The following is a 12742-nucleotide window of genomic DNA, read 5'->3' as shown; positions in this document are numbered from 1 at the left end:
CTCTCTCTTTGCTAGAGGCATACCTGCTGTTATTCAAGCATAGATTTTTCTTTGAGAATGACAATGGAAGAAATCAATCTGCAGAACAGCAAGGCATAAATTTATCATTGAAAGAAATTATTTAGCAGGTAGCTTGTGCTACCTGGCATTTCAGCTTGACGATTGTTTTCAAATATCACAAATAAGTTACAGTCTTGGCCATCCACATCGCATTACTGGCAATACAAACACAAATTGGCAACAACCTTAAGAATGTTACATCTTTCTTTATGTTCTTATTATTTAGTCATATTGATCATGTGTGTTCTACGTGAACTTTCTGCCCAGATGAAATGATGTGTTACATTTGGCCTTATGGTCCTATTTTTTAACTGCCCATAAAACTTGTTTAATGGTTTTCATTGCCTACTGAAAGTAACTGCTGGAGAAACTGCAAATTTTGAATGGAGAACTGCATTGTTATTATAAAAGTATAGTAGTTGTTACAGTCTTCATTTTTTTAGTTTCATTTATAAAATGCTATCAGTAAGTAAGAGGAAAAGCTTGACATCCAGCCAAGCCATTGCGTGTACCTGCACGGTAAGTATGAAGGGGAGAGGTGCCAAGCCATTACAATCATCTGTCTCAGCCTTATCATTTGATGCAGAGCAGGGTTATTTGACCTGATTCTAAAATATTCTTCCAGTAGGTAAGATTGTTCAGTTCCTTGAGGTGTTATCATTGAACGTTTTCCGAAAATTGACAAGTGATCTGGATGGCTTTGAAAACCAGTTAACGTATGCTCCTTTCTTTCTATTTTTCCTTCTGAGTTTGCAAGGTCTATAGCTTGTTATTTGTGCCTTAAAAAATTAAATCTCAAGCTGCTATCTTGGACTTCTACCCAGATCATCCCACCTTTCCTTTTTACCAGGGAAATTTCCCAATGTGCTTCCTAGAAATTTCAAAGTATATATAAACTCAAAAATTCCTATTCTTTATATTACATTCCAAATTGTTGAAGTGTGCTTCTTGTCATGCTATGTCAAAAGTTAAACTCTATTCGAGTGTTCTCCTTTTTATCTGGTGGCTTTTCTAAGCAGCATCTTCCTGTTCCCCTTTTGATTTGTGTTTTTTATTATTATTCTGCTTAATTCTTATGTTTCCAAAGGAGCCAATGAACCATGCCACTAAGCAAACAAAAATGAAGGAGCCAACAAAACTGCAGGCTAACTTGCTAACAGGATTCAGAAATGCAGGATAGAAGAAAAAGCATCATGCAGCTAACTTCATATAACACATCACTTTCAAATTAAATTTTTGTAACCATTAGCTCCAATGAAGTTGACCACTCGTCAGAATGATAATACCTGCAGAAAAGTTAGTTTCCAAACTAATGTCCAGAGAGAAAAATCCATACTACAAAATGGCGGCTACGTGGCTGTTCATCATCTCCGGTGGTATCCTTTATCTTTTATTATACTCGGCGGCATATAAATCCATAAATCCAATCAAGCTTTGAGATTTTGTTTTCTTTTTGTTCTCGCAGCTAATAATTGAGTGCAGGCCCCATCTTTATCATAGCTGTCATTAATATATCTCAATAACAAAATCTTAAGATTTAGTAGTATTAGATAATCATAATAAGATGCCTTGCAGAGCCCTTTCTATACCTGTATTCAATTGAGATAATGCTCTGGTTCGTAGCTTATCATGGAACTAGGTATCATAAACTATTATGTGGTGGTGGTTTTTAAATTGAGTGGTTTGCAGGTGCAAATAGACCCAGGGGATGTTTGAGTGAATTGGAAGCATTCATGCATTAATTCTTGGCGTTTAGGGGAGTTAATGTGACATAAAATGAACTAAAAAAAATGATGGATATATTTTTTTTCTCGATACAGTTATTAGAAGATAGTGAAATTTAGTTCGTCCATCAGAAACGTGTATGGTTTTCTCACACTAAGCACTATAAAATTGGAGACCTCACCATCACAATTCACAACTCCAAGCAGATGGAAAGTACAGAAGAATTTAAAGACTGAAGACTTTCATGCACACATTGTAGTACCCCAATGCTCATATTGCAGAACCATATGCATCCAGTCTTCTAAGTCATATGCCATCCATTTCTCAACCATCTCATTTACTGTATAATAACATCATGTTCTCATGCAAAGCTTCTTCAGATCAACAACTTAACAAATAATTTCCCCTTAATAAACTACTAACATGATGCTTAGTAGCAAGTTTTTCTTTAGAAAAATGGCTCGTTTGGAGTTATATATCTATGTAGGAGCCAAACAGGCAGCTCATTCCACTGCAAATAGAGGTAGAGGCAGGCTGATGGATATCTAATGACCAATGGCCTTCGAGTGCAACTTGAATATGTTATTCATGACATGGTCAGTTGCTTAAAAACCTTAAACATCCAAACTATTTTAATGCTGACATAGGTGCATGGAGGAATATTTTAATGCCGACATGGGTAGATGCATGATGCTATCCTCCAGTATAGCAAAGATCTAGCTTATGTAAGGGTACCTAATCTAAGCAAGTAGAGAAGCGTCACACTGAAAGGTCACCTATGGAGATTGCATCACATAATTTGAAGTTATGCTGCCATTAGCCACTTGCTTTTATGTATTAAAGAGCATCTACAAAATGAATTCCTTTTACGGATTAAAAAACATCCATAAGGTCTGATAAATGCAACGTCTACAAGATCTTGTATGCTTTTCAGAATAGATGTATGGTTGACTATCTATGGGGCACCTTTAAGAAATAAAGAAAGGAAAACCCTAGAGCATGATTAACTATATGACTCCTTTATTACATTAGTAGAAGGCAATAGGAAGACCTGCAACCTTCCCTGGAAACCTAACAATTTAATCTCGCATTCCCTCCAGATAGTCCCTAACCCTTTAGTTGCAAGCTTCCCATCTAGTAATGTATTTATTGCGCTCAATTATCCAAAATGTTCAAGCTCATTAGATCATGACTAGGTGAAGTCTCCTGCACAAGTAGTGATGAAACAACACATGTTTCTCCTTAAAAAAGATGACTTGGAAACATTTTATCTCCTCTTGAAATTAACAATAGGTCAGCCATAATTATTTGTTAACTTTGTTGAGCTCCGATAAAAGCGTCGGCGAATTAGGTGTAGCTACACTAGCAACTACCTAAGCCTGCAATAGCCATGCAAGCAATAGCTTGTTTCAATTAAGTTCAGTAAAGAAGCTACACTTTGAACACATGGCAAGCTCTTCTTAATTTCCACAAGAAATATAAAATGAATCTTATTTTCCCAACTCCAACAACAAAAATATCATTCCTTAAAACGAAAAAAGACTCATTACTACATGAAATTTTGGTAGGTGTCACCTATTAAGGTACCCACTAACATTTCATCAGTCAATGCACACAACTATATATGTCTGGTCCTGAATCGTATGTCCTACGTTTTTAAAAGTCTAATCTAATGTCCGCTTCAGACAATTCATTTACGGGGCGATTAGATTACAACTTCCTAATGATAAATTAATCAATGGAGCAATCACAAAATTTAAAAAAAAAAAAGAACTAAATGTGGAGTTGTTCCATTGGAAACATGGCATCTTTGAGGAAGATTAGTGTTCGCATACCAAGAGAGGGGAAACTTAGTTTTGAAGGGTCTGACCCATTTCTTAACTTGGGTTGCACGCTTGGGGCGGGGTTTGGGGTGCAACCCAAGGTCAAGGAACAGACAGGAGGGGTTCAAACCGAGGGGCCAAGTTTGGGAAATTTCAATAGAGATTTGGGCTCTCAAAGCGGAGATTTGACCCCGACTATCCTCCCCACATTAATTAGAAGGTTCTCCACCTGTTCGCAGTTTGGCAGACATGGTTAGCAAACTTTGGTCATAGAAATTGGTTTAAATACTGGGATGTGGGTCCTCCACAGCCCCTTCTTTCTGCTGAATTTTGCTCACACGGCCAAAACTTTGTCTTAAGTGAATAAAACACACACAAACACTCAAGCTTATCTTCCTACCAATACTATACTTTGTTGATGACCAAAGTGACCCTTGTTGTCCAATGTGAAGTTCGTTGGGTGATGATTCGACTATTTAATATGATCGATGACTGCAAATTGGATCATCAATCAAATTAAAAGGATCTACTATATTTTGACGAGCAATTATAACTCTGATGTCAAATCCTTTAGTAACTTTCGCTACTGAAACCCTAGCAGGCAAATCTATTGTTTGCATGCTGGCGTTTTTCCATCTTAGAAGCTTGCTTATAAGTTCGAAAAGTTTACCGATTGGTCAACATTCCTAAAATTTGATGATGTTCACTAAAAATCTAAGTTCCCAAGGATCTGAGCTAGATATGATTAAATTATGAAACAACATCATCCAATATTATTTTCCCCCTTTCCTTAGAAAAATAAAATAAGGGAAAAAGTTTCGCTTAGCTGGCTACCTTAAATTCTGTATCAAGCTGAAAGTAAGGCCTTCTGGGATGTATGGATGAATCCCATGAACCAATGGCTCCATGCTATGGTGCTAGTGTACATGTACATTATCATTCATCCAAGGCATGATTTGGTTCATTTGGTCATCCTCATGATTGTTTTGGCCATTTTCAGACCTAATGAAATGTGTTGCTGTCACTTTAAAATTCTTATTTATGAAGAAACTGCGGACTAAGCTGGATAAAGCCTACTTTTTTTTTTCCCCCTTGAAATACCATCTAAGATTGTTAAGGTCCCTGAAGTAGTCACCGGCTCAACCTGCCTGTCCACCCATATAGACCAAGACTTTCTTTGTGAATCCAAATATGTCACTTTTAAAAAGCTATTAGTTAAATAATGGAAGTTTCTAAAACTACTGGCAGTAAATTGCACGTTAGGATGATGCTACAGGGGAAATCACCATCCCCCCCCCCCCCCCCCCCCCCCCCCCCCCCCGACCTCATCAATCAAGCTCAGCAAGCTGGGCTGTCACTATTCTAATACTATTCTAGATATTGGCAAATTACGACTCTGTACATCAACCCATTGGCTCCCAAGGACTCCTAATCATAGTAAAGGTATTCTCCAAATTATTAAATATTTTACTTCATTCATGAATTTTGAGGATACTTTGTCCTCAAACTATCTTCATCAATTTCCATCCCTTTTATTCTACTACTTTGCTCTTCGAACAAATTTGAAATCTAACTATTTAGGCTTCCATCATTCGAATCCGAGAAAGAAAAAAAACTAATCGAGAGTTATACGATGATTATGAATTCTACGAATGACTCAAAAATTATCCACCGCTCATACAAGAAGTACCGTAGAATACAAATGACTGATTTGAATTGTTGTTGCTGGTCGTAGAGTTTTTTTTTTCTAGTGTTTTACTGTTCTTGCTTCTTTCATGCTTGTTATTATGTAAATTAATACATAATATCAATAACTCATAGTTTTTATTTTTGATTTTTTTTTTCATTTAAATCATCTTTCTTTTTAAACCTTCTAAGAATTATTGGAGTTTTTTTTTCTTTCTTTTAGAGAGAGAGAGAGAGAGAGTTGTTTGAACTCCGAGACATTGCCGGCCAAATTGTTCCCAAACTCGACTTGCAATCATGCCGTGGTAGGCGCCCATATGCTACCAAAATCCCAGGGACAAATTAGTCATTATATCATGAATTTCACTTTCTGCCTGTCTCAAGGGTGTGATAGTGAAACAGTATCAATGGGCGGCCAATGGATTTGTCCAGCACAAATATTAACTTAGTCAGGAGACTCACCAATTTGAGAGCATTTTGTTTGTTCTTGTTTTGAATTTGATAGTAAAGGAATCTCCATGAGACCCCAAGATATACACTGACAAGCAGAGAGCATGTATCTGAAAGGGAATAGGGATTGATATGGGGTGGGATTTTTGGATCAGGAGAGACAAAGGAATATATATGGAAATCCAAATAGAAAAGGGGATATCAGAAGAATTTTTCAGACTCTTGGGGATTGAATATACATAACTATTTGAAGTTTCTTAATGTGTTGGGAAGTGTTCAGTTCCCCCCCCCCCCACACAAATAATCTAATAAAGACTATAAAATGGACTTGCCTAGAAGCTAGTCTTCTCTTGATTTGCTTAAAAGATATATTTGAACTCCATGAAATTAATATTATAAGTGTGAAAAGAAAAGGATTGATTATCTCCATAAGCTGCTAAGTTTGTCTTTTCGAGATGCCCTTCCTCTAGATTAAACTACTCTAATGGATTCAAGAAGGGAGGGGCTGAAAGAGTATTTTATTCAAAATAATAAAATTATTGTTCTGACTTGGGCTTCTTGGTGATCGTATTATAAGAGCACTGCTCAAGCTTCTTCCTCGACCAACACCAGAGGCCCGAAAGATAAGCCAGACATCCGGAGGGGAAACCCTTTAGAGGAAGCACAAGAGAGCATTGAACTAAATGAACTATGAGCTGGGTTTCTTGAGCTCTTCACACAGTTCATGCCACATGTCTTCTTAGACAGCCTTTCTTATTGTTTGTAGCTGTTGAGGTTTTCATTAGTGATTCTTGTTTAGATTTGTAGAATATCCTTCTAATCATGCTTGCTATCATTGGGCAGAAAGTGGCCTAGATCTTGTTAGGGGCTTAAGTCATTCCATTGTTAGCATATTTCTGGAGATAAGGACCTGTAAGTCTTGTTTAGGTTTTAATGACTTTGCCTGAAATGAACTAGTTACTGTTATTGTGAAGAAGAAAGAATTTGTGATTTTTAGATTCTAGAACCAGATTAATGCTGTATTTTAGCTCTTTATTGTGGTGCTGTTTTTGAGTCCACTGAGTGAGCCAATCTTAGTTCATGCTGCATACTTTTCTTTAGCTGAGGTGGTTCCATTTATAGGTTCCTGTAGTAGGTCTAAGCCATGCAATTTAGGTTCATAGAACCCTAGAGTGCTTCTGTTTGAAGGGATAGGAAAACATCTCTAGCATCTCTCTTCATCTCAAGGTGTTTGCTAACAGCGTTCTGCGATCAAAGAAGCAGCTAAAGAGTTATGGATGAGAGAAGTGATATGGACAAGGGAGATGAAGTGATGTTGCCAGGTTTTCGATTTCATCCTACCGACGAAGAGCTAGTGGGGTTCTATTTGAAGAGAAAAATTCAGCAAAAACCTCTCTCCGTTGAGCTTATCAGGCAACTGGATATCTACAAATTTGATCCATGGGATCTGCCAAGTAAGCTACCATCTATCTGAACAATTCCTCATTGCTTTTATATTAGAAGGAAAGCTTCCCTGGCTTTTCAATATCCCGTTATCTATTTGTCCTCTTTCTCATTATAATCTTGGTTTTGCACTGCTTTCAGCTGTTTTTCTGATTGCTAGAAAAAACAATTCCTCATTGCTTTTATATTAGAAGGAAAGCTTCCCTGGCTTTTCAATATCCCGTTATCTATTTGTCCTCTTTCTCATTATAATCTGGGTTTTGCACTGCTTTCAGCTGTTTTTCTGATTGCTAGAAAACTAAACGAACTTCCTTTGATATTATACACCTTTTTTATTTTTTATTTTTTATGTTTTTAAGGTGTAAGTATTATATCCCTCTTCTTCATGCCATACTCTGAAAGCACCAAGCAGTAGATGATTTTTCGTTTCAGTCGTCATATAAGTAGCATTCTTCAACTTCTGTTTTCTACGGTTTCTTAAAATTTTGCAGATATTTTATCTTTAGTAAGTTCAGTTCTCAGGTTCCAAGGTTTAAGTTTTCTATCATCTCATTTGTTTGGTTTCATCTTTCAAATTTCTCAAGTTCCTGAGCAAATGTTCACTTCAGTTTAGGACTCAGCTACAGCAAAATAGATACACCCTTTCATGTCATCTCTTTATCCAGGGTTGTTTTCAGTCAATATAATAAAAATGCTACCTCTGTAGAAGCATGTCATAAGTCAAGATTTGGTACCAGAGCAATAATACTAGTTTCTCCTATCCTCAAACAGGTTTAAAGAACTTTCTCTTTTTAACTGTCTTTCTAGACTTTAAGATAACACAAAATAACTCGATTTTTAATTTAGGTTTCACAAATAATAACATGTAGCAAAGAGAAACTCCTCTTCCATATTCTCTTCTGTTGTCAGTTTTGTATAGTTGTTTGTCTTCTCTTAAGAATAAGTGGGGAGGTCTTTTCTTCTGCATATTTCATGATGATAAAGTAAATCATAAGTGACTGCTTCTTCTTAAATTACTAAAAGAACATTTTATTTCATGTCTACTTACCGAGAAGAGCTGGCAACTACGGGGGAGAAGGAATGGTACTTCTACTGTCCGAGGGACAGGAAATATAGGAACAGCACCAGGCCAAACAGAGTCACAGGAGCTGGATTTTGGAAGGCTACAGGAACAGACAGGCCTATATACTCCTCAGAGGGAACCAAATGCATAGGCCTGAAGAAGTCTCTAGTCTTCTACAAAGGAAGAGCTGCCAAAGGAATCAAAACTGACTGGATGATGCATGAGTTCAGGTTGCCTTCCCTTTCAGATTCATCACTGCCCAAGAGGCCTCTGGACAAAAATATTCCAGCCAATGTGAGGAGTTCGCTTAACTCTTCTTCCATTAAAGTAAAACTAAAATTCTCTGAAATAAACTTACCCTTCTTGGTGTCATAAACAGGACTCATGGGCGATCTGTAGGATCTTTAAGAAGACTAATTCTATGGCACAGAGGGCACTATCTCATTCTTGGGTATCTCCATTACCCGAGACCAATGAACAAGATTTGTTCTCTGCTTCCCAGACTGCACGTGGAACTCAGTTTTGTTCTGAGAATATCTCACGCATGACTGAAGCTGGGTCTGCAATCCAGTTTGGCTGTAACAATAGCTTTCAGCAGCAGGCCTGTACTACCAGTTACTCTCCTTTGGATGTTACCTCCTATAAGCCCATAGACCAGATCAGCTGCAAACCATCACAGTTCTTTCCTGTTTCAAGTGCAGAGATGCCCACCAACTTCATGTTCTCACCAGCTGAAGTGTCAATGCCATCCAAGTGCACAGTGGATGTGGCTGCAATGCTTCTTAACATATCCCCCACAATACTTGGTGATGTTGAAAAAGCCTCTGAAAGCATAGCTTATGGACAGACGCAGCAGTTTAATGGATTCACAGTTGACTTTCCATTAGACATGAGCACAAGCTTGGGAAGTGGGGAAGAAGAAATGTATGCAAAGAAGACTGCCCATATATGTAATGTTAACAACAATCAGTGGGGAGCTGGGAAGACCGTCAGCTTTCCGTTCAGTCTGCAGTCAAATCTTTCTGATGAGTGGAAACCCAACTTGCCATGGGACTCTCCACCGTGCCCCAGTGAGATGCCGAAGAGTTACTCCACAAACAAATGCTATACCTAATTAGATGCAGCATAAAGCGAGTCACCTTCATCTGTTAGCATTGCTGTTAGCATGAAAAAATTGAGTGTTTATTAAGTGATAATGTACATCTTCAAAGACATGTCTGTTAACAGCAAAGCTAACAGAATGACAAGAAAACTGTGGCTAGATTTAGTCTTCAAACAATTATATTAATGTTTGTATTTTTGAAGTTGATATTATTTTCATAATCATTTTGAGTTTTGATAAACCATCTGCCAGTGCCACCAGATAACAGAGCAACTCATCAGTAGACTACCAAAAGTGTTTAACTCTTCTTTATTTTCTTTTTTTTTCTAAAAAACTTTTAATAATCCATCAACATGTAGAACAAATGGCTTGGTACAACCTCTAATTCAAGAAGAGAATTCGAAGCCTGTGCCACTTGAAGTATGTGCTCAAAGCTTGAAAGCTGTCAAAGAAGTACAGAAATTAAATGCCTGAGGCCAGCATAACATGCTGAAGTCCACATGATGCTTCATTTGGATGCAATGTTGCCATTATTTGGTTGCTTCAATCTCACCTCACAATAAAATATTGCTCCACACTTCTTGAACAGTAAATTATCAAGAACTTTATGGGTAAAATCCCTGTCATATTGTTAGCTCAGCAGCAGGTAACCTCTGTTATTTTAATTTTAACCTAAATGCCAAATTTGTTTTTCTTTCTGTTTCATTGCTCTCGGTAACCTTAAGCACATACCTCTCCATACTCTGCGACTCCACAGAGAATGGCTAGGATAGACAGACAGATTATCTATCTTAATCATTGCAATCAACTGGAAGATGAGTATGACTCTTCAGATATGGAGGCTAAAAGGAAACTTTCATCTTAAATATTATACTCCACCCAGGTTCCTTTTTTGTGCCTCCTCCTTTCATTGAACTTCTAATCCTCAGAACTTCTTCCCGGTCCCCCATATCTGCAGAGATGTTTGACAGAGATATACAAGTCCCATAATCATGAGGAGCTAGCTCAAGAACCTTCTTTGCAAGCAACAAGCAATGTGCTCCGCACCAGATAATCGGGTTCTGTAGGAATCCTGTCAATGAAATCTGTATCCTCTTTAAGTCTTTCAGATTGACCAAGTAAATCAACCATGAATGCATAGTGATGAGCTTCCGGTCAAATCCCATAATCAGTGCTCATAGAATTAAAATAGCAAATGTCTTCTTCTAGAAAACCATCATGGCTACAGGCTGATAAAACACTATCTAGTGTCACAGAGTCGGGTTTTCTTCCTCATTTCTTCATCAGCTCGAAGATTTTCAGAGATTCTAAACCACTTGGATGCTGAGCATATCCATCCATTTGACTAAATGAGGGTTTTCCATTTCATCAAATACTCTACGAGAATCATAAATGTTGCCATAGGTTGAGAGCTCTGAAAGATACAAAGTTATGGCTGCTTTGATTGCATGGGCATATAACTGCCTATCCAAAACCGTCCTTGATATGTTAGCACATACCAAAAGAATCGATGGACACATAAAGTGGTCTATTTTCAAAACCGGCAAGCACCATACACTGGAACTGTGACAGTGCCTCATCACTAAAACCATTTGTGGCCTACCCTGACACCAAGGATGACAACGACACCCATCTGTCCTTTAAAATTCATCAAAGACTCCTTGCAGATACTAGTTTTGCATTTGGAATACATCTACATGAGAGCACTACCAATAAGAGTGCCAGCCCAAAATCCAACACGAATAGCATGCCCATGAATTTCCTTCCCTTTCATTAAGTCACAGCGACCATTGCAAGCTGTAAGAACAGCAGATAAAGTCATTTCATCAGGTTTGATAGCTTCAAGAAACATATCCTTGGATAACTGAAAAGCCTTATCTGTATGACCATGTCCTGCAAATCCAGAAATCATTTAATGACCATGAAACTCTATCTCTTTCTTGCATTTGTTTGAAGAACTCATAACTATCTTTGATGCTACCGCATTTGGAGTACATGGTGAAGAGTGCACTATCCACAAGCATATCAAGCACTAAGCCAGCTTTTGTGACATAAAGAATGTATTTGTCTCCCTAAATCTATACGGTCAACAATGCTAGGAGCAGCAGAGCTGCATTTTTATCAGGTTTTTTAGACCTTCCCAAAACATCTTCTGAAAGATTTAAATTGGTCTTCTCAAATTCTGGTTCTGAGCAAGGACAGGGATCATAGCTGACCAAGTACCTGGACTTTTTTCACAGTATCAGTCTCCTCAAACAGTTTTCAGTCAATTGAATATACCCAATTTTTGCATATGTGCTGATCAAAGCATCTTTAAGCACAGAATCCATATGCAACCCAGTCTTTAGAATCAAGAAATGGATTTGTATTTTCTCTTCCGTCATCAGAGACTTAGCACAGGCAAGGAGTACAATGGTAAGATTTAACTTGTTTATTTCCATGCCAGTTTGTCGAATTACTTCAAAAAATATCATAGCATCAATAGCCTCCTCCTCCTGAACAAAACAAGAGACAACAGTAGTCCAAGAAACCACGTTGCAAACCAGCGTGCGTGAGAATTCCTTCACTGCAGCATCAATATCACCACACTTAGCATATAGATCAATGATTGCTGTTCCAACAAAGATGTCATCTCCATCATCCCATTGAATGACCATGCATACCCACCTCTAATTCTGCAGCCGCAGCACAAGGCAATAAAACACCCGAGAAAGTAGGACAATTTGGTATAATAAACTCATCCACCATCCGACCAAAAAGTCCAGAGCAATCAAACTCTCCATATCTTGAACTGCCCCAGCAATGAAAGCATTCCAACAAAGCCACATTTGAGCTGGCTTTCTCGGAGAACACACTTAAAGAACCATTGAAACCATTACTTTTCGCAAACAATATATCAGCCCAGTACAAACATAGCCATTGGAAAGGAACCCGTTTTTCAGGACAAGCGAGTATATCTGCTCGCCAAATTCAAGGTTTTGGGACGCAGGGCAAGCATAGATCACACTTCCGTAAGTGAACTGATTCGGCTTGAATCCTAACGAAACCATGTGCCTGAAAGTTCTAAGAGATTCTTCAAACAGAGAAATCTGATTGTAGCATGATACAAAGAGGTTCCATGATTAGATATTTGGGTTTGGGATTTTGCCGAGCACTTGAAGTGCATCGAACACAGAACCAGACTTGCGGTGGGCCTCGGCGAGACCGTTGGTGGCCGGAGGTGTTTGATCGGGAAGGCAGTGCATTTGTGATATGGGTTTCGTTAGTTTTGGCTTTCTGCATGGCCATTGATGGGAAGAAGAGGGCAGACGAAAGCCAGTTTTCTCTTGCAACCAAGGTAAGGATATGGTAAAGTTTTTGGCAAAGGAAAGGGAAGAAAGAGCGTGGGAG

General features: G+C 38.1%; 1 protein-coding gene and 1 pseudogene across 1 annotated transcript; one reads left to right on the top strand and one right to left on the bottom strand.

Annotated features, from left to right (window-relative positions):
• Positions 1–7017: 7017 nt before the first annotated feature.
• Positions 7018–9593, top strand: LOC103703150 (protein FEZ-like). Its single transcript, XM_008785901.6, has 3 exons — positions 7018–7198; positions 8243–8544; positions 8630–9593. The coding sequence occupies exons 1-3, from the start codon at positions 7018–7020 to the stop codon at positions 9362–9364; spliced, it is 1218 nt and encodes a 405-aa protein (XP_008784123.4). The 3' UTR covers positions 9365–9593.
• A 52-nt stretch (positions 9594–9645) lies between these two features.
• On the bottom strand, positions 9646–12742 carry LOC148703006 (pentatricopeptide repeat-containing protein At1g74600, chloroplastic pseudogene; annotated as a pseudogene).

The sequence above is a fragment of the Phoenix dactylifera genome, chromosome 7 (assembly GCF_051530095.1).
Source record: "Phoenix dactylifera cultivar Ajwa chromosome 7, Ajwa_hap1_PhDact_Kaust_v1.1, whole genome shotgun sequence".
Lineage (NCBI taxonomy): Eukaryota > Viridiplantae > Streptophyta > Magnoliopsida > Arecales > Arecaceae > Phoenix > Phoenix dactylifera.
The sequence above is the reverse complement of the archived record's forward strand: the minus strand, read 5'-3'. Positions and strand labels throughout refer to the sequence as shown.